We start from the raw sequence: 22,361 nt of genomic DNA, 5'->3' as shown, positions 1-22,361 counted from the left end.
TAACCCGACTCTGAGAAGGAAGAGGATGTGCTCCTCCAAACTCCCCGCGGTGCTTTCACTCACTGCAGCGTGTGGGGATCACAGCTGGGGCTCACACTGGAGCTGGGGGGCAAGAGACTCCAATCCTTTCAGCTTTGGCTGCCAAGGCGGCTGAGGAAGAGATTTCCATGAAAACATCTCCTTTTCCCTGGGTTCAGGGCAGAGGAAAACCTTCCAGCAGGGATTCTGGGGGGCACCAGGGACTGCCCAGCCAGGACTTTCCAGCTGATCCCTCCTGCCTGGGTGCAGAAGGGGAGCTGGGAAGGAACACAACATTCTGAAGCTCCAGTTCTTATCTCTGGCCACATTTCTTCCCCAGGAAAATGAGCTCTCTCCATCTTTAGGACTCTCCAGCTCCATCCCTCTGGCCCTGGAATCTCAGAGGTGGAGCTGATCTGGGTGCCCTGGGTGCCCCCCTGACCCTTTCACCTTGCTCTGCTCCCTCTGAGGTTTCTGGCTGCAGGGATTATCCGTGTTGGATGAGGAGAGCTGGCAGATTTGCTCCAGAGGGATTTGTGTGGGGATTACAACTGCTGTCTATGGAATAAATGGCATTAATGATGCCATAAAAGCAATCCCTGTCTCTTCCACACTCCCCACTGCTGCCATTCCCAGGCCCATCCAAACAATCAATGCAATCTGATTTGTTTTTCCAGAGGAAATTTTAAAATTTCTGTTGACCTGAGTTTTCTACATTCCTGGATTTTGGCAGCTCCTCTAAGGGTGACCATGATGTAGAACCTGCCCAAGATGAGCTTTAAGGTCCTTTCCAACCCAAAGCATTCCAGGATTCTATTGAATACCTGTCCCTTTCTGCTTGTTTGCTCACAAAGTGCAGGGAATCCACCCATGAGCCATCCCCCACCATCACTGCCACACCACACAGGCCAAAATTTGGGACAAAACATTCCCAAACTGCTCTTTTTTGTGCATTTTCCTCCCAGATTTCCTCAGCCTTTCCAAAACTGGCCTGATCTGGGATTTTTCCCCGCTTCCAAGTTTTCCTAATTGGAGCAGGGTTAAATTTAAAATGTTGCTTCTCTCCCTGAACTGCTCCACGTGTGGACACCAAACCCACGTGGTTCCTGCAGAGCTTAACCTGCCCCAGAGGGAGTTTCAAGTGTGGAAAAAGTTACTGAGGGACGTGGACCAAGCAGCACAGGGCTCCTGGCAGCAGTGGAGCTGCAATCCAAGAGGAAAGCAGCAGAGGTGAGACCTCGTGCTGCAAACACCTGCCTGGAACGAGGTGTTCTGGGGCTCAGCTCAGGGTTTAGAGCAGCAGCAAAAATCCAGGACCCTCAGCACAAATAACGGAATTTTTTTACAAGGATCAGTCAAAACCATGGGGTGGTTTGGGTTGGAAGGAGCCTCAAAGATCATTTCCACCCCCTGATGTGGGCAGGGACAGCTTCCCCCAGCCCAGGCTGCTCCAAGCCCTGCCCAGCCTGCCCTGGACACTGCCAGGGAATGGGGTGGGGGGAGCCACAGCCTGCTGGGAATGATGAACAGCAAAGAGAACGGGATGGGATGGGATGGGATGGGATGGGATGGGATGGGATGGGATGGGATGGGATGGGATGGGATGGGATGGGATGGGATGGGATGGGATGGGATGGGATGGGATGGGATGTTGCTCCCCAAAAAAGGGAAAGCAAGGTTGAGGTTTGCAAACAATTCCCCAGGGAACTGGCCACTGAGCACAGCATCTCCATCCCACCTCCAGGGGAAGGAGCCCGTCCCAGCACAGCACCAAACCAGCCCCACTGCTCCAAGAGGATCCTGCACTGATCCCGAGGCACAGCCCAAATCCCAGTTTTCCTAGAGATGGAAGTGAGCAGTGACACAGTTTCCTGCAGCTCCTGGGCTGCATCAGGCGGAGGTGCCGCCCCTGCCGAGCGGGCAGGGTGTGCAGCTGTGCAAACTGCGTGTGGGCTGCAGCATCCCGGGGCTGCGCTCAGCCCTGCGCCTCCAAAGCAAAACAAAACCTCTCTGGGGGCAGCAGCGCTTCTCAGGAACACAAACCCAGGATGAGCCAAGCAGTTCTCATCAAAGCAGGAAAAGAGACAATCCGTCTTCACCTCCGTCCCTGAGCAGCCCAGACAGCGAGATCCATCCTCTGAGATGGGGTGGGGCTGTTTAAATGGCTTTAATTAAAGCTGTCCAGTCACTGGGGGAAGTGGCAGCTCTGTCTGTGGATGGTTTTACACATAAAGGCACATACTCATTTAACTTGGCAGGACAGAAATGATTGCAATATGCAAATTATTTTAAAAAACCCCCAAGTTGACCCTCTGGGAGGACAAAAGACACAGGATTCCCAGGAAAGAAGTGTCCATGACCAGGTTGGATGAGGTTTGGAGCAACCTGAGATAGTGGAAGGTGTTGGAAGGTTGGAATTGGATGGGCTCTAAAAGTCCCTTCCAACCCAAATCACTCCAGGAAAGCCATGCCAGGAGCCCACAGTAAGAGCAGAGTGAAAGCTGCTCTGACAGCCAGTGGTGGCAGAGGGAAGATGAAGGAGCAGGGATGGGAAGAAACCTCCTTTCAGCCAGGAAAGTCACTTTGCCAGCAGCAAAATCCTCCCCTCGCTCCAAGAACACCACACCAAAGGCACCATCCCACTGCAGCCCCTTCCACTGCTGGCACGGGCACACTCTGTCCTCACACGTCCATCTCCCACACCAAGAAAGCATTTTCTTCATCATAAATGTATTAAAAATCCTCTTTAAAAGAAGTTTCTCATCTGCCATCTGTTTCCAGTTAGGCTGTTCTGATTCCATCTTTTTTTATTTTTTTGAAACAGAGTAGAAAACATTATTTAAAAGTCCTGTCATCTTGCTGGTAGGAGGAGAGATCCCAAATCCCAAATCCCAAATCTCAAATCCCACCACTGTCACCCTGCTGAACAGCAGAGCCTTGGGGGGAGCCAAGAACTGGGAAGGTGCAAAGGCACCAGCTCAGATAAGGACTGAAAATGGAATTAAACTTGGAAGACCTTCACCATCTCCTCAAACCATTGCACTGAAACTGCAGAAATTCACAGCTATTTAAAGATACTTGACACATTTTAGTGGGCGAGTGCTTTGGCTTGGGCACAGGAACGGGCTGTGATGGTTTCACTCAGCTTTAGCAGCTACACCTAAAGGTAAATAAATAATTATCCCTGGGAACACGGTGCCAGAACATGGTGAAGATCATGTCAGGGACACCAGGAACTGCTCTGCTCTGCAGCTGCTCTGGCTCTCCTCACACAGAAATGTTTTATGCCCCTGCACTCACATGTGCAACACATCCTTTATCTCCCAGCCTGGAGCTGAATCCCAAATCCCATCTGGGAAGTGCAGATGTTGGGAGCACCAGCTCGGATCATTTCACTGCCAGCATCCTCCTGCTGCAGAATTTCAGGATTTCAGAATTTCAGAAATTCACAACACAAAGCTTCTGGAGCATGGAGGAAAATTTGGAAAATCAGGTACAAAATCCAAACAGGGAGAAAAAAACCAAGCACCTGGAGCTGCCCCAGAGCCACATGAGCTCTGGAAGCTGCTCCTGGAGAGGGAAAGGGGACAGGGAGCAGAAAAAGGCCCCTGGAAAGCTGTGAGGTGGCCAACACTCAGGGTTGGGTGAGCTGAATTTAAGCAAATTTTGCAATGGAAGGATCCAGCTGGTGATTCTGGATTCTGCTCAGCAATATTCCCAATATTCCCAAGGACACATTGCCATTCCTCTGTGCCACCAGCTCTGTTCCAGCCTGGCACACGTGGCAGGAACCTGAGCCTGCTGGAACATGAGGTGCCCTAAAAGCAGCCTGTGCTCCTGGATGGCCAAAGCCACCCCAAAGCCAGCCAGGAGTGAAAACCAATCCTGGTTTTCCTGCTGCTTTCTCCAGCTCTGGGAGCCTCCTGTGCAAATCTGATTTCACGGCTGGGCGTCAAATCTCCCTCTCAGGTTTAAGAGAGAGGCAGGAGCAGCAGCAAAGGTGAGCTGGGAGCCAGCCCAGGGTAACAGAGACACCCCAGACCCTGCCCCATGGAAAACCTGCCCCTTCTGAGCCAACAGCAGAGACTCCACGAATCCAGGGCTGCCAAAACCCCAAAGAGCTGCGTTGGAGCCCCAAAAAAGCCCCAGGGATGCCTGCAGAGCCCTGTGCCAGCAGGGTGGTGCTGCTGAAGGAGCCCAGCTCCAGCTCTGCCTGCTGCAGTCACTGCTGCTCCCCTCCCCAATTAATCAAGTCCCAGACTGATTAACAGTGTGATTCATGGCTCTCCTTAGGAGCATTCTGGAACAAACAAGGCTGTATTTCAAGGCCACTGGCTTAATGGTTAAAATAAATACCTTCCAAATTTCTATTTTCAAGTAGCTGAACCTTTTCCACCTTTACAACTAATTCAGACTTCCTTCAAATTATTTTTCTAAGTAATATAACAATTTGTTTTTCATTAGAGCTTGTCAAAGCCGGGCTGGGGTTTATTTTGAGAGAAACCAGCACTCTCCAGAAACTGTTTAGTACAATCTGAATGACGCCCAAAGGGGTTATTGCAGCCACAATCAAAATAGAGTTTACAGCACTGGCTTGGGGTGACACTTTATTTAATGATTTCAAAAAAAAAAAAAAAAAAAAAAAAAGAAAAAAAGAAAAAAAAAAAAAAGAAGAGAAAAAACCCCCAGTGCCCTGAATCAGGAGCTAATTAAATGCACTCCTATGGCTCCCAGTGAGTGTTTCTCAGTCCCTCTGACTACTGCAGAATGCAAGGACTTAACTTGTTGCTAACTAATCCCAGACCCCATTATGGGAGCAGTGTTATTTACTGGTTTGGGGTGGTATGTGCTGCTATTCCCGTGTCTGGCACAGCAGATCCTATCGAGCTGCATGTGAAATCAAATATCAGAGTGATTAAATAGTTTGGGTTCTGCCTGCTTAACTCAGAATGTTTCTTGTAGGGGAGGGTGTAGAGCTCAGCATTTCATTTAAGGGGGCTTAAATGTAACAGAAAATCTGCCCTGTAACTGCTTTGATTTCACATTTCTTTTGTTTTGCTGTGGGGAAAAGCTGAGCTGGAGCAGGGCCAGGGCTGAGGGAGGGGATTTGGGGGATCCAGGAGGGGCTGGGGCAGGGACACCCCATCCACTCTCACCCAGGAGCAGGGTGGGTGCACAGGGCTGGGGATCAACCCCCACAATCCCAGTCTAACATTCCCAAAGAACCTCTGGATCTCTCTCCCTGCACCTTCCACCTCACACCCCGTGAGATTTAATAATCCAAAGTGGATTTTTAAACAACTGAACTGCAGAACTCTTTTCTGTGGGCCCAGTCCTCTCTGCTGTTCATTTTACTGGGATTCTCTGTTTGTTGTTTCTTCCTAAACCACAACAAAATCAACAAGGTTTGGGCTTTGGGGAAGGCTGAATTTCCTCTGTTCTTGCTGGGGAGCCCCTGCCCAGCCCAGGCAGTGACACCCACCCAGGTGGGCAGGGGGGACCTCACCCCCCAGCATCCTCAGGATTTGTTAAAAAGCAGGAAAGTGACTTTTTACAGGGACATGAACTGATAGAACAAGGGGGAATGGATTTAAACTGAAAGAAAGGAGATTTTCATTAGATATCAGGAAGAAATTAATCCCTGTGAGGGTGAGGAAGGTCTGGCACAGATTCCCAGAGAAGTGTGGCTGCCCCTGGATCCCTGGAAGTGCCCAGGGCCAGGCTGGGCAGGGCTTGGAAAAACCTGGCCCAGTGGAAGGTGTCCCTGCCCATGGCACTGGATGGGATTTAAAGATTTTTCCAAGCCAACCCATTCTGGGATTGTGTGACCTGCAGAACAATTCCTGAATTTTCTGGCTGCTCCATCCTCCAGTGAGCTGGGCCTTATCCTCACACACCTTAACAACACCACACAGAAAAACCCCAAACAGCAAACCCCTCCTTGAGCAGCACCCACGTCCTGTGGGTGCCCAATTAAAGCCTAATGAGGGTCTGATCCTGCTGCCACGAGCCTAGCACTGCTGTAACCCTGCTAATCCTGCTGGAGACACCCCTGGTTTCCACCAGAGAACAGCCCCAGCTCGGATCTGACAAGTGAAAACAAACACTGGATTCAGACACTTTCTGCAGGGAGGGGGGGCTGGTTAATTTTTGTTCCCTCTCTCCAGGCTGCTGCTGTGACCTCTGCTACCTCCTAAGTCAGCAACACAATCTCTTGCAGCTGTGGCACTGCTGCAGCCTGAATTCATTTGTGTGTGTGTGTGGCTGCAGGGGCAGCTCATCCCTCCAGCATCCCGTGCTGTGGCAGAGGCAGTGCTGGGACAACAGGGGGGTTTGGTTCTCCCCTCCCCAAAAAACCAGGGGGGAAAGCCCCACTTGGCCCCCCCTGCCTTCCTGGAGAGATGGGAACAAAATCAGCCAGAGGGACACGTCCGCTTCCATCAACGTTTTTAAGAGGTTGGGGTTTGGCCAAGCCAAGGAGGAAAAAAAAAAAAAAAACAGAAAATATCTGTTCAACAACTGTTTTCTCCCTGAAAGGAAAAAAAAAAAAAAAAAAAAAAAAGAGGAGGAAAACGACTTTGGTGCTGCTCTCCTGCACATTCCCAGGTCCCAGGGGTGCCTGTCCCTGGTGCAGTGCCCAGCTGGGCAAGGGCAGTTTGGGCACATTGGTTTCCAGGGGAGCAGAGCTGGAGTTTGTGCCACATTTGTGCCACATCCCCCCCGGGGTCCCTCTCCATCTCCCAAAGTCCCCAAGTGCTCCCTGGGGGGAGCTGGGCTGGGGATTCTGTGCAGGGCTCTGAAACTTGGAGGGGTTTGGATGTGGTGGTTTCATCCCTGCCTTCTGCAGGGATTGTGCCTCGGTGGCACTGTCACCCCTGTGCCCCTGGCACTGTCACCCCTGTGCTCCTGCCATTGTCACCTCTATGCTTCTGCCATTGTCATCCCTCTGTACTGGGCACTGTCACCCCTCTGCTCCTGCCACTGTCACCCCTGTGCTCCTGCCATTGTCACCTTTCTGCCCCTGGCACTGTCACCTCTCTGCTCCTGGCATTGTCACCCCTGTGCTCCTGCCACTGTCACCCCTCTGCTTCAGGCATTGTCACCTTTCTGCTCCTGCCATTGTCACCCCTGTGCTCCTGCCACTTTCACCTCTCTGCTCCTGCCATTGTCCCCTCTCTGCTCCTGCCATTGTCACCTCTGTGCTCCTGCCACTTTCACCTCTCTGCTCCTGCCATTGTCACCTCTCTGCTCCTGCCATTGTCACCTCTGTGCTCCAGGACTGTCACCTCTCTGCTTCTGTGACTGTCACCCCTCTGCTCCTGGCACTGTCACTCCTCTGCTTCAGGCACTGTCCCCTCTCTGCTCCTGCCATTGTCACCTCTCTGCTCTGGCCACTGTCACCTCTGTGCTCCAGGACTGTCACCTCTCTGCTTCTGTGACTGTCACCCTGCGCTCCTGCCATTGTCACCCTGTGCCCTGGAGATGGCTCCTGCTGGAAACCATCCCGGGGTTACCTCTGTGGGAGCAGGGCAGAACCTCACACTCCAACACTCAGCACCTGGAGGGGAAATGTTCCACAGGCTCCAGCCCAGCTCCCCCAGGGAATTCTGTCCTGCTGTGCCTGGGGCTGAGCTCACCCAGGATGCTCCGAGCTGGAGAACACACCAGGAGCTTCCAGGGGCCACGGGAAGGACTCAGACTCCAAAATCCATCCAGATCCAAAAGGATTTAAAAGCTTAAAAATCTCCCCACACTCTAAACTCCCCAGATTGTGCCTTTATGGCTGTGCCCCTGCCTTTCCAACAGCACCAGCTGTGGACTTTCCATTCCATTTGTTCATTTATGGATTTCACCTTTCTGATCCTGCAGCTCCTTCCCACCTGGCACTGCCAAATCCCCCCCAGCCCCTTCCCTCCCTCACTCCAACCCAGCACTACCTGCTAGCTCTGAGGGGCAAGGTGGCTTTTTCTGCCTTTTTTTTTGGCTTCCCTCTTGCTTCCCCTCATCAACCCGTTTGCCAAGCAGTGTAATTTTACTGCCTGGCTTCCAAGGAGCCAAGAAATGCATTTGGTGTGAGCTGGGAATTAGACAGAGTGAAAAACACACAGATCCAGGGTTTGGAGGAGGCAGATCCAGGGAGCAGCAAAATCCCCACCAAGCTGAAGGATTTGCCTTCCCCAGCAGCACCCCACAAATCCTTGGGGTATGGGCAGGCTCTGCCCTGCTGCTTCCACAGAACCAAGAATAAGAGTCCAGACCTCCCCTGGGGTCTCCAAGACCATCCAAGATATCTTTTGCCCTCCTCCAGCTACTGACAGCCCTGTTTTAATTTGATTTCTCCTGAATATTGGGGTGTTTCAGATCCAGGTGAGCAGTTCTGAGGCCCAGACCCCACCTCTGCTACAAAATCCAGCAAACCACAGAATTATTAAGGTTGGAAAAGCTCTTTAAGATCATCAAATCCAAACACCAACATTCAGCACTAAACCATGCCCTGAAGTGTCACATCCACAGTTCTCTGGACACTTCCAGGGATCATTTATTCCTGGCAGACACAAATGGTGGGATTTGAGCTGAGCTCACAAACACAACGTGGCAAAAACCCCAAAAATGCTGAGGGGCAGGAAAGCAACAGCAGGAGGGACCATTCCTGGCCAGGAGCAGCAACACTGAGCCCTTCATGGATCTGCTGGGACTGGGCTCACCCCAAGGGTCCCTGTGGCTCCTCCAGGGGGATCCAGGTGCTGGCAGCACTCTGGTGTCCATCACACCCACCCTAAATCCCACCAGACACACACCCCAGCAGGATGGGATCAAGGAGCAGCTTCCAGCTCCCCTGGGATAACTCTAGGCAGGAATCCCAACCCCTGGTGGACACCCATCCATCCTCAGGCTGCTGAGCACCTCCTCTCTGATGTTTCCACTCTCTCTAAGCTTTTTTCCTTACAAACATGAAGCAGGCAAGAAGAATAAGTTCACACTTGGAAAAAAAAAAAATCAAAAATCACTTTCCTCCTTTAAAGCCCAACTTTTTTTGGGTTCCTGACAAAGCAATATTCTCCAGGCCAGTTGGAATCTGGAAAAATACACTCACTCAACCTCGCCACCACGACTCCAATAACAATTATAAAATGTCCAATAAAACTTGTCTGTAATGTCAATTCAAATCTTGAAAAGCAGAATTAAGTGGTATATCAACATTAAACTTTATTGCTTCCTTTGCAGAGCACAAGGACTGTCAATAAAAGTCATTCTGAATGAAGAAAAGGGCAGTAAATATTAAATAAACAGGTTTTTGTTGAAATGCTATAAATGCACCAGAGCTGCCTCTTACACTGGGAGCCTTTCTGCCTCCTCAGCCTCCCCTCGTGATAGAAACAAGTCAGTAATTGCCAGCTATCAATAAAGGGCCAATTAAAGGGGCTGGGTGGTGCATTTCCTCACTGTCATTAGGACATTTATGGGCTGGGCTGGGCTGTTCCAGGTCCCCTGGCTCTGCCTGAGCTCCCCCAGGACCCTGCTGCTCCTTAGGGAGGAGCCAGAACTGGGAGCAACCCAAAGGGAGAAGGGGATGAGAGGGGAGAATTGGGCATGGAATGGGCTGGGGTGGGAGGCACCTCAAAAATCACCTTGTTCCAACCCCACTGGGGACACTTTTCTCCATTCCAGGTGCTGGGATTTTGAGATTTTGAATTATTTTTGTCGTGGATTTTTAGGGGAACGCTGACTTGAGGGTTTAGAGGAGGTTTCTGGATCTAAGTAATGGAACTGAAATCACTGGAGTGTAGTTTAAATAAATGTAGTTTAACTGTGTGATGTCACATGGTAAAGGGTTTGAAATTTGGGGTTTTAGAATATAGTAATAGGTATGGAACAAAACTGAAGTTTTGGAGAATAAGTTTTTCTTCCTTCTTGTTGTTCTTCTTCTTAGGTTTAGATAATATTTTTAATTGAATAAAAAATGCCACACTGTGAGTCACAAGTGTTTAGTCATTGAGTCAAAAGTATAAATAAAAAAATAAATAAGTCTTAACTTTTAATTAGACTATTTAGCTTTAAAAGATTTTGTAATTAATGAGATCAACATTTCTTCAATTTCTCCTTGATCTCAAATCTAACCCTGCCCTCCTTCATCAGGGGTTCTCTCAGACCTTCCCATCCTGATCAGCATTTTTGTGGTTCACCAAGAGCCTCTCTGAGCTGTTCTCCAGTTTAACCATGACAGGAACTCACAGGAAGCTGTAACAGCTCCTGAGGATGGATTTCATGATGCTGAACAAAGCCAGGGCAGCAAGGGCTGGAAACAGAGCCTGAGAGGTTCCATGAGCTCTCTGAACTCTGCCAGGACAGAGAGGAGAGGAGTCAGATGGGCTCTAGGGAAGTATTTATGCAGCAGCTTCTGAGTTTTGCAGAGGAACAGAAAAAACCCCATCCAAAAAATCAACTGGAACGTGAATCCATCAAATTTTCAAGAAATTATTTTCATTTTAAACCTTGGCACAGTGAATCTGGTATTTGTGAAATGCAGCTCAACCATTTTCAGAGATAAAGAACAATCCTTGAGTGATAAATACAGAAAGAAGAATCCCTTCAGAGATGGAAAGATGTCTATGAAAATTAACTTTTGGGGGAATCACAAGGATTCCCCACAGAGCCTGTGCACTTATCCTGCCATTTCTCTGCCACACAACAACAAAGCAGTGGGAAATACCCAGGAATTCCTGGCTGGAATCATCCTCATTGCCTGGAGCCTGAACTCCTGTCCTGCCCCCTGAGCCAGCTCCTCTGGATGCTGCTGGGAGGAGTGGGGAATCCCAGGAGAGGAGGGGACCTCAGGAAATCACAGAATCACAGGGCTGGAATCACAGAATGACAGAATCACAAAATGACAGAATCACCAGGCTGGAATCACACAATCACAGAATTACTGGGTTGGAATCACACAATCACAGAATCACAAAATCACAAAATCACAAGACTGGAATCACAGAATCACCAGGTTGGAATGACAGAATCCCCAGGCTGGAATCAGAGAATGACAGAATGACAGAATGACAGAATCACTGGATTGGAGTAACAGAATCACAGAATCACAGAATCACAAAATCACAAGACTGGAATCACAGAATCCCAGAATCACTGGGTTGGAATCACAGAATCACTGGGTTGGAATCACACAATCAACAATCACTGGGCTGGAAGAGACCTCCAAGACCATCGAGTCCAACCCAGCCCAACACCTGAACTAACCCACAGCACCCAGTGCCACATCCAGTGTCCTTTAAACACACCCAGGGATGGTGACTCCACCACCTCCCAGGCTGACAATTCCAGTATTTCATCACTCTTTCCATAATAAACTTTTTCCTAACATCCAACCTCTATATTTCCTGTGTTCTCTGGCTCTGTCAGTGCTGCCTGGAGAAGGAGACCAACCCCAGCTGACCAGAGCCACCCTTCAGGGAGCTGTGAGAGTGACCAGGTCACCCCTTTTCTCCAGAATGACCAACCCCATCCCCTCCCCAGGGTTTGTGCTGGATGGAGCAGGAGCAGCTCACCTGGAAGAGGATCTGCAGGAGCCCGTGCAGGATGCTCATCCTCCTGCCCAGCAGCAGGAAGAAGGGCACCAGCAGCTCCACAAAGTGGTTGACCAAGGTCTCGAGGCGGTGGAACCACCAGGGCGAGCGGTGCATGAAGTACGAGATGGGGCTGGGCACCGGCTGCGTCTGCAACAGCAAAGGAAAAAAAACTCATTAATCCCTCCAAAATTCGGTGTGAAATCTCAGATTTCCCAATCTAGTTCGCTGTGATTGAAGGAAGTGTTGGTTGTGGCACAGGGTGCAAAAGGATGATGTGTTCAGGGTGGAAATGCCCTGCAGAGGAGCTTGCCTCGCTTCGCCACCACCCGTGGTTGGGAAAGCTGTAAGAAAAAAAAATCTTGCTTTGAAAATGAAATAAATCAAATCTCAGAGTTACAAAGGTACAAAGTTCTGGCCTCACTCCTTATTCCTCTCCCTGAGCATCCTTTACCTCTGGGAACTCGTCTCTCTGCAGAGAAATTACTTCATTCACGTTTTTTTTCATGCATCTTTAAACAAATTCATCTCTTCAAAACCAAGATTTTAAATTTTTGTCATCATAACCAAACCCCATCTTAAATTAACCCCACTATTATTGAACACTGGAATCTTACACTTAGATCAGCACTGAGGGATGTTAAACTGAGTGAGGATCCTCAAAGCAGATCCAGAAACTGAGCCCAAGGTTTGCTCAGGGTCAGGCCTCGGGTCACACAGAGCCAGGAATGGAAACCAGATTTCAAAACCTCGAAGATCTGCTTTCAAAATGTTTAAAATTCAAATAAAAGTGGTGGTTGGAGCTGCTTTCCAAGATGGTAATTTGGGAGAGGAAAGTGTAATTCCTCTAAACATGTTATACTGGTTAAGGTATTTACATACTGGCCTTGGGACAATATTATTCTTTTGTCAGCCTGAAATTTTTTGACGCTGGGAGATTTTTCCATCCAGGAGAAGAAAACAGCAAATTTTTCAAAAGGAACAACCCCAAATACTGATATGTTAATAAGCGTCACCCTAAGAAATCCCACAACTGGAGGAAAAAAAAAAAAAAAAAAGTGAATTTATCTGACAGGCTTGAATTCCTTGATATTGTTTTAAAACTTCAACAACAACAACAAAAGAGAGAGGTTGAAAACACAAATGTTAACTGAATGAGACACAACACATCTTTAAATTATTTGTAGTTAAATCCAAAATACAAACAAAGCAGGGCAAATCCTGCAGGATGCGTGGCAGCCAAGCAGGCTCCCGCTGCCAAATCCCACAGCTATTGTAATTCCCATCAGCAAGGCTGGGATGAATAAAGGCTGGGCGGGCTCGCAGGCTGCAGCGGCCCCGAGGATGAGACCGCATCCTTCCTGCCCGGATGGAGCCGGGCCGGGCTCAGGGAGCTCTGCCAGGGCCCCTCCAGCCAGCCCGGGGGGTCGGGGCAGCCCCAGTGTCCCCCGGCTCCTTCCCCTGCCAGGACCTGCCCCCAGGACCTGCCCCCAGCTCGCCCTGTGCACCCTCGCAGCGTTCCAGGGATGCTCCCAAAGGGATGGCTCAGTCCCACAGTGCTGGGAAATGGTTTGATCCTTCCAAGCAGGCAGGTTGTTCCTTGGCTATTATTTATTATTATTATTATTATTATTATTATTATTATTATTATTATTATTATTATTATTATTATCATCATCATCATCATCATCACTATCACTATTACAATCACTACAATTATCATTATCACTATCACTATCACTATATCACTACCACTATCATTATCACAATAACTATTATCATTATTATTCATTGTTATAATCATAATAAATTATAAAAATGGTATAATTATAATTATAAAATTGCTATTATTATTATTATTATTATTATCATTATCATCATCATCACTATCACTATCACTATCACTACAATTATCATTATCACTATCACTACCACTATCATTATCACAATAACTATTATCATTATTATTCATTGTTATAATCATAATAAATTATAAAAATGGTATAACTATAATTATAAAATTGCTATTATTATTATTACCATCATCACTATCATTATCATTATCACAATAATAATTATTATTATTCAGTGTTATAATAATACTAAATTATAAATATAAAATGGTATAATTATAATTATAAAATTGTTATCATCACTATCACTATCACTATCACTATCACTATCACTATCACTATCACTATCATTATCATTATCATTACAATTACCATTACAATTATCATTATCATTATCACTATCACTATCACGATCACTATCATTATTATTATCACTATCATGATCACAATCATATCATTATCATCATTATTTATTGTTATCATAATTACAAATATAAAATTATATAAAGATACAATTGTTATAATTATCATTATTATTACTGCAATCAGAGCTGTGGGCTCAGAGCAGCCCCATTTCTGGGCACCTCTGAGAGCCTGAAAATAACTTTAAATTAAAAAAAAAACAACAATTAGCAACCCCTGGCTTTGTGTGTCAGCACAACATCCTAACCCTGGTGCTCCCTCGCCCCTCCAGGAACCGCTGCTGCAGACGCCTGTGGAAATGGGAGCAGGAACATGAATTCTGTAATTCACGGGGCAGATTTGTAAGGTGTGAGTGCTGCTGGAGGAATTCTGGGTCGCCAGCTCAGGCCTGTTACCTGCCTTGCATCGAGCAGGTTTTATGAGGGCTGGTAACACAGTCTAAAAATACGCACAATAAACTGGTTTTTTTTTTCTCCCTACGGGGTCTATGGTTTAATTATGTTCTTAGTGAGAGCCATTAAAGTGCTAAGTACCTGAAGACTCCTAATTTACTAAACTGCACCCCACTAAAAGCCAACAGAAGGCCATTATACAGAGTGAGGGCTCTTCTTGGGGGCTGTGAGTGCCCATGCTCCTCCCAGCCCCGTTATTGCTTTCCAGAAACTCCAAGGGAGGATTTAATCCCGGGCTTGGAGAGCCCAGCCCAGGGAAAGCTCCAGGGAAACAAATCCCACATTGTCCTCAAACAACCCAGTGCTCAGACAGGGCTGGGACTGGGCAGACTGGGATGGGGGAAGGTGTCCCTGCCCATGGGATGGGATGGGATGGGATGGGATGGGATGGGATGGGATGGGATGGGATGGGATGGGATGGGATGGGATGGGATGGGATGGGATGGGATGGGATGGGATGGGCTGGAAGGTCCTTCCAACCCAAACCAGTCTGGGATTCTTCACTGGGCTCACAGCACAGCTGAGCAGCAGGGGAGTGTGGAGTTGGAGGGTGAGGAACCAGGGGATCATGGAATGGTTCAGGTTGGAAAAGCCCTCTAAGACTGACAAATCCAACCAAGGATTGCACTTCATGGCAAGGAAATCCTGAAAAACAAGGAAATGGAACAACAGCAAATAGGAATAAATAATGAGAAAAATCAACTATTTGGTTAAAACCAAACAAAACAAAACAAAACAGAATTCCAGAATGATCCAGGTTGGAAAGGATCTGAAATCTCATCCAGTGCCACCCCCTGGCATTGGACACCTTTCACTGTCCCAGGCTGATCCAAGCCTGGCCTTGGACATTTCCAGGGATCCAGAAGCAGCCACAGCTGTGCCAGTGTCCCACCATCCTCACAGGGAACAATTCCTCCCCAAAATCCCATCTAGCCCTGCCCTCTGGCAGTGTGGAGCCATTCCTTGTCCTATGGAAGGATGGAATATCCTCCCCCTGACCCCACAGAGGGGCAGTGAACAGGTCAGGAGCAGCTCTGCAGGCTCCCAGTGTCAGCAAACAGGGAAAGCCTCTGGCACAGCCAGCCCAGCGTGAGGAGCAGCAGTCCCCTGCAAAAGCAGGCTGGGAGGTTTATTGAATGTTTTCTGGAGTGCTGTGGAAGATCCAGATGAGCTGCAAAGCTCAGCTCTCCAGCTTCCCAAGCACTGAGGCATGAACTCATCCCCTCAGCTTCAAAGCAAAGCCCTCGCTTCTCCTGAGCTTTGGACCAAAAAATAAAAAGGATTCTCCATCGTGGGGTGTAATTGGATCAGCGTGGTCCAAAGGCTGATCCAACAGGTCCAGCAGGCTGTTCCCTGCCAGCCCATCCTGCCCCAGATGCTGACCTGGCTGCTCAGGCATCTGCAGATCAAAGCTGCACGTTCCCAAACCCGACAGGAGCATCTCCCCAGCCCCGTGAGAAGATGTAAAGGACACAGGAGATAAAGGGGTCACTCCCAGCTGCTGGGAAGTGTGGCCTGATGAGTGTCCTGCCTCACATCAGCCTGTCTTGGGTTCTACAGCAACCAAGGATTCCTAAAAATCACCCTGCTTGGAACAGAGGGAGATTCTGGAGCTTCCTCACCATGGAAAGGCTCCATGCAGGCAGCGACCTTGATTAATGAGCATTATCAAGTGATCTTGATAATGAGCAGGATTTTGCACAATTCTCATGTAGGGAAGGGTTTGGGGAGCTGCTCAGGCTTGGTTTAAACCCAGCAGAACCTTGTGCTTGGGGTGTTTTACCTGTACACTCAAAGCTCCACGTCCATGCTGCTGAAATACTCACGACAGCTAAGCAGTTAAAAATAGCCCCTTCAAAACTTTCCAGTTATTAATAAGATTCCAATCCAAACAAAATCAGAAGGAAAGAAAAAAAAAAGGAAAAAAAAAAATAGAAAAAGCAGGATCTGGCTTGAAATGCACACTGCTCTGACATCCAGTGGGTCACAAGGGGTCGGCTCTTCAGCAGAGCAATATCAAAATAATCAAGCCTCGATAAAGCAATAAAAAGAGAAGTTGCCTGTAGGTTCTTGCTGGGCAGAGCTCCCCTCGCCCAGTCAATAGGAATATTCAGTCCATAGAAAAACAGACTGGAATCTGCCTGTTTAAGACAGCAGAGCAAGCCAAGGAGATGTGTGTTTGACTCGGTGCCAGCACGGCCATAAAATGTTGGCAATTTAGTAGAGACGTGGTGCCGCGCCACTCTCCCAAAGGACCTAAATAAACTTCAGATGGAGAACATATATTTTTACTTTTTATATATATAAAAAAATCTGCTGGTTCATTTTTAACTCCTTTCCCCAGCCAGCCCTTGCTCGGAGGTTTTTCAGAGCTCCAGCAGGTCCCAGCTCCTCCCGGCTGAGCGAAGGAAAAGTTAAAATCCCAAAAAAATCCCAGCAGTGATTCACGTCTGGAGGTTGGGTTTCTTAGGGAATGGTGGCTGCAGCCACCAGAGGGGAAAGGGGGCTTGGGGAGAAGATTCTGCTCTGCAATTTCATGCCTCAGCACTGTAAAATATCCCAGGGAATTCACTGTTTTCCTGTTGAAAGTCACGGGTGGAGGCGAAACCTCCCTGCCATGTTCAGGTTGGGGTGAATCACCCTGGCAGGATCTGGGGGACACTGAATGATGGGGGTTGGAATCCCAACCACCTGGGTGGGGGCAGAAGGCTCCTTTTTATTTGCTTTTCCAGCCTGCACCCAGCTCCTGGTGTGAGGAACATTTCCAGAACTCACAGCACCCCTGTTTATTGACACTGCTCCTCCGTGACGTGCTCCGAGCTGCTCCCGGAATATCCACTTAATTGGGGATGGATTACAGATTCACCTATTTATTCTGGACATTCTTGGAGAGGTCCTGAGCTAAAATTACACAAGGAGCCACTGAGGCTATTTATTTGCTCAAAGCCCCGTTCAAACAGCTGGCGGGGCCTGGGGCAGACGGCTCGGCTCTGGTGGAACCAGCCCTGGGTCCTCCCCGCCTTTGGGGTTTGTCAGGAGCAGCAGAGATGGGATTAGGGAGTGGGACAGGCTGGAAGGTCCATCCACAAGAATCAGAGAGTGGGAAGAACCTCCAGGATTGTCAAGTTTGACCCAACACCACCTTATCATAAAGAAAAACCAAGATTTAAAGAAGGTCCCATCCCAAAGGCGAGGGAGGAGCTGAAATCCCTCTCCAGGTTTGCTGTTTCCATCAGATGGTGCTGTTCTGTCTCACACTCCAGGATTTTCCAACTCGGGCTCCCTTTCCCCACGGATCACTCACCAATATTTTAAATTGCCATTTAAGAGCATATTGCAAACGTGATCCTTTAATTGGTCACTGTTATGACTCTCTATTAGAGAAGACAAGTTTTTCCACACAAGGTAAGCCCTGAAAATGTTTAAAAACAACCCAGAGCTGATGTATTTATTATGCATTTCTCCATATATAAATAATTCCATGAAAAGGGGACGTAGTGAGTGGAAACTCCATTTAAAATGTGATCCCAGATGGTGGCAAAGCTCTAAAATTGCAAGGCAACATGTAAAGAAAGATTAACGACCTCAAACAGGCCCAAATTTATGAGGTGAAAGCCCCTGTAATCCTGGAGAAAAATGATACCAAACCTTCGACCAGACAGCCAGAAAATACCTCTGCTTACTCCATGTGCCCTCTGCCATTTTACATTTTCCTTTAATTCCCATTATTTGGGGTTCACTTGGTGTTTTCCCCTGCAGGCCAGAGGTTTTGCTTTGGTTCATGAGCACTGTGAGGGGTTTCCCAGCTCCCACCCCTGATAAATCAAGGAACAGGAAAGTGATGGGAATGAGCAGTGCAGAGGAGGGAAAAAACAGAGCCAGGACACCACAAGAAGTTTTGAGCATCACTGCAAGACCCAAAGCTCCCCCATGGACTGGGCTGAGGGGACAGAGCTGAACAATTCCAACGTGAACCCCTCGTTCTGCCCAAGTGGGAAACGTTCCAAAGGGGAGGATGGCAAAGATTGGGAGATTTCTTCCCAGGGAACGAGGGTCACCCAGGCCAGAGCATCTTCTGTGCTCTGAGTTCCAGCACAGCCCGTTCCCCGGGGACCTCTGGCACCTCCAGCATCCCCTGGCAGTTCTCCTGCTCACCCCCTGGCTATTCCCACCTCACAAGGTCACCTGGACTATTTTATTACAACATTTCCCAAGGATTTTCCAACTTTTCCTATGAGTTCCTTGCACACTCTGGCACCTTGAAGGGCAAACCAATGGCTTTGGAGAGTGGAAGAATTTCTTTCTGAACATCATTGTGAACATCTCCTGAACATCTCCTGAACACTTTTCCAGTGGTTACACCCACCCAGAGCTTTACCACTCACAACCCCAAAAACACCCCACAGCTGCTCTCCCACAGCCCCCCATTCCTTCCTTTCTTCCCCCCTCTGAAAAGTCCAGTGCTGAACGCAGCCCAGGCTCCTTCAGAGGGTTTTTTTTGGGTGTGTGCTCATAAACAGGAGCTCAGCACCAGGCCAAGGAACACACGGAGCCCCGGCTCGTGCCTGTGTTTGGATTAGGCAGCTCCGTGGCCTGGACGTTTACAGTCGGGTTGGGTTTTTTATTTTTTTTTTAATTTTTTTTTTTTTAAATTTCTTTCCCCCTCCACAACTGGAGACAAACAGTGAGAGCTTTCATAGAAGGTGCTCACAAAGGGTAAATTGTGCCATTAGGAGCTGACTACCTGGTTGGTCACTGGAATTCTCCGAACTGGAACCAACGCCAGCGCTGGGAGGGGAACGTGTTTAACTCTGCAAGTGCCCAGGACACAGCACACCCAGCACAGAGCTGCTCAGTCACTCAGCTGGGAAAAGAGCTCTGAGACCATCATGAGTCCAAGGCCACCAACTCATGTCCTGATGTGCCACATCCACATGGTTTTAAATCCGGGCACCATCATGACTGGTTCAGCTCTGAACCTCCTGCCCATCCACCAGCATTTCTACAGCAGTTTGGGATGAAAATAAGACACCAAGAAAAACCAGGCTGCTGTCTCAAAGATGGAGCCAAAAGCTGAGGAGAGTTTGTTTCTGTTTTAGGCTTTCTCCTGAGTAACAAAGGATGCACTGGGAAGAATTTAGGGCAAGCAGAACAAGTCACAAGAAAACTCTTGGCCATGAGAGATGATGTCCAAATTCTGCTGGGTGAATCCAGAAACCAATTCTGTGAGGGCCTGGAGTGTCAGGACAAGGGGGAACAGCTTCAAACTGAAAGGAGGGAGAATTAAAATAGAGATTAGGGAGAAATCCTTCCCTGGGAGGGTGAGGAGGCTCTGGCACAGGTTTGCCCCTGCATTCCTGGAAGTGTCCAAGGCCAGCTTGGAGCACCCTGGGGTAGTGGAAGGTGTTGGGGTTGGAGCTGGATGGGTTTTAAGATCCTTCCCACCCCAAACCACTCTGATTCTGTGATTCCATGAGCTGCACTCTCCAGCAGAGACACAGGCACTGCACCTCCTGCTGCGGCCATCATTCCAACAACTCTTTTTCAAACAATTAAAGGGTTAAATTAGTGACTTATAAAAACACAACAATACTCCAGGACATAACACACACACAGCAACACAGGACTTTAAACCCTACTAATGTCAGGAAACAGGCTCGGGCATCTTTGGACTCCTGAACACAAAACCACGCTCGTTAGGAACATCCTTGCCCTGCTCAAGGCCTTCCTTGGGTAAAACCAATAATTAATTATGTTAAAAGGACAAAATTTGAGGGAAGTTCTCTAGCACACCCTTAATAACTCCAGTGGTTTCCCTTCTGACACAAAAACGTGACAGATTTCAAGCAGCACGTGCTATTATCCAGGAGGGAAGAATCCTCTTGCCTGGAGCTCTGGCAAGTCCTGCCCTTGTGTAATCGCTTGTTTTGTAAGGGTTGCTTGTTTCTATGCTTTTCTTATAAAAAGAAATCAGGAAATTCTCCAGGCAGATAAATTCCACCCAATAAATGTGTCGCTCCTCCGTCCCCGCGGACATAATAATGCCCTGACTCTTGTCCCAGCTTGGAGCGCTCACAAATCGCCATGAAAAATAAATCTGCCAACCCAAGGCAAGCAGCTCGTTTTTAATAAAGCCTTTTACCTCCTTTCCTAAGGCCAGACAAGATCCTGGAGCAGCTCAGTGCCCAAGGGATGGCAGCTCCAGTGCTCTGTGCCATCTGATCCCGGTGCTGCCATGGGGCTCCTGCCCTGGGTTTTTATGGGATATTTTGGGGCTGGATTTCTCCATCCTGGTGTCACCCTGGGGCTTGTGCCTTGTGTTTTCCTGGGACAGGTTTGGGACTGGATTTCTCCACCCTGGTGTCACCCTGGGGCTCCTGCCCTGTGTTTTCCTGGAATAGGTTTTGGGCTGAATTTTTCAGTTCTGGTGCTGCCATGGAGTTCGTGCCTTGTCTTTACACAGGATCAGTTTTGGGCTGGATTTCTCCATCCTGGTCACACCCTGGGCTTGTACTCTGTGTTTTCCTGGGATGTTTTGGGGCTGGATTTTGGTGCTGTAATGGAGCTCATGCCTTGTCTTCAGCTGGTATCAGTTTTGGGCTGGATTTCTTCATCCCACTGCTTCCATGGAGCTCAGGTCCTCTGTTCACCTGGGATGTTTTGGGCCGGATCTTCTTGGTCCTGGTGCCATCCTGGTGCTCATGCTTTGTGTTTTTCTGGGATATTTTAGGGCTGGATTTCTCCATCCTGGTGCTGTAATGGGGCTCGTGCCTTGTCTTTACCTGGGATCAGTTTTTGGTCCTGGTGCCACCCTGGGGCTTGTGCCCTGTGTTTTTCTGGGATATTTTGGAGCTGGATTTCTCAGTCCCAGTGCCACTTTGGGGCTTGTGCCTTGTTTTTACCCAGGATCAGTTTTGGGCTGGATTTCTTCATCCCGGTGCTGCCATGGGACTCACGTCCCCTGTTTACCTGGGATGTGTTTATGGCTGGATTTCTCCACCCCAGCACTGCCACAGGGCTGGTTTGTGCCTGTTTTCCTGGGATATCTTTGGGGCTGGATTTCTTGGTGCCGGGGCTCATACCCTGCATCTCCTGGGGCAGATTTTGGGCCGGATTTCGGTGCCACCCTAGGGCTCATGCCCTGTGCTTACCCAAGCTGTGTTTTGGGCTGGACTTCTCCCATCTCCCCAGGGCTGGCACCACCCCATCACCCCGGGAGCAGCACGCTCTGGTCCCAAACACTGCTCCCATTGACGCCGCAGGGCCGAGCGGGGATGGGGGGGCTTTGCCTGCCGAAATTCGGTTCTGGCTGGGTGTTTAATATTCCCCATCATGCTGGGCTGTTTCTGCTCGCTGCTGCCTGTCAGTTAAGCCCGGGGATGTTTATTTTAATGGCCACTTGTGGTCAAGGCTGGTGCCAGTTGCGCGGCGTCGGTTACGCAGATTTAGCGCTGGGACTCGGCCCCGGCTCCCCGAGCACGGAGAGCAGCCAGGGCTGCCCGGCCTAATGTGAAACAACTGAACTCTTCCAGCACTCCCTGCTCCAGATTTAACCCTTGCTGGGCAGGAGCTGGCTGTCTGCACAGCCCAGCCTTCCCACACCATCCTATATCCTGGCCTTTGTCCCTTCTCCTGCTTCCCAAACTCCCTCAGCAGCAAAACGCCTCCAGTGATGATCTGAAAGCACCAAGAGGAGCAGGGAATGTCCTCACTCGATTTTAGGGGAAGAAGAGGATTTTTATTGCTCCCACATTGCTCCAAGGACACAGCACACTGATGGGAGCGATCACAAATTAATTGAATTAATTGGAAAAGCCCTCCACGATGGAGTACAAGCTGATCAGCACCCACTCAACCAGACCAGAGATGAGTGCTCCAGGATGCTCTACATCCCTGCCTGGTGGGCTGACACGTGCTTGGGACACAGAGCCAGGCCACCCCAGCTCCCTGCCAGGAGCCTGGGCTCGGCTCAGCCCCTTCCCCAAGCCCAAACCTGCTGGGGAGCTCCTGCTGCTGCTCAGACGTGAAACAACCCACAG

The 22,361-nt window shown here is 48.9% G+C and overlaps 1 protein-coding gene across 2 annotated transcripts in view; it reads right to left on the bottom strand.

Annotated features, from left to right (window-relative positions):
* The window catches only part of LMF1 (lipase maturation factor 1), a 139,443-nt gene that overhangs the window by 37,275 nt on the left and 79,807 nt on the right, over window positions 1–22,361 (bottom strand). For both annotated transcript variants that reach the window (XM_056503242.1, XM_056503241.1), the window contains one exon: window positions 11,577–11,744. In XM_056503242.1, coding sequence (XP_056359217.1) covers window positions 11,577–11,744 — 168 coding nt within the window. The remainder of the gene's footprint in view (window positions 1–11,576; window positions 11,745–22,361) is intronic.

This window comes from Oenanthe melanoleuca, chromosome 14 (genome assembly GCF_029582105.1).
Source record: "Oenanthe melanoleuca isolate GR-GAL-2019-014 chromosome 14, OMel1.0, whole genome shotgun sequence".
Taxonomy (NCBI): domain Eukaryota; kingdom Metazoa; phylum Chordata; class Aves; order Passeriformes; family Muscicapidae; genus Oenanthe; species Oenanthe melanoleuca.
This window is presented reverse-complemented; position numbering and strand designations above follow the sequence as displayed.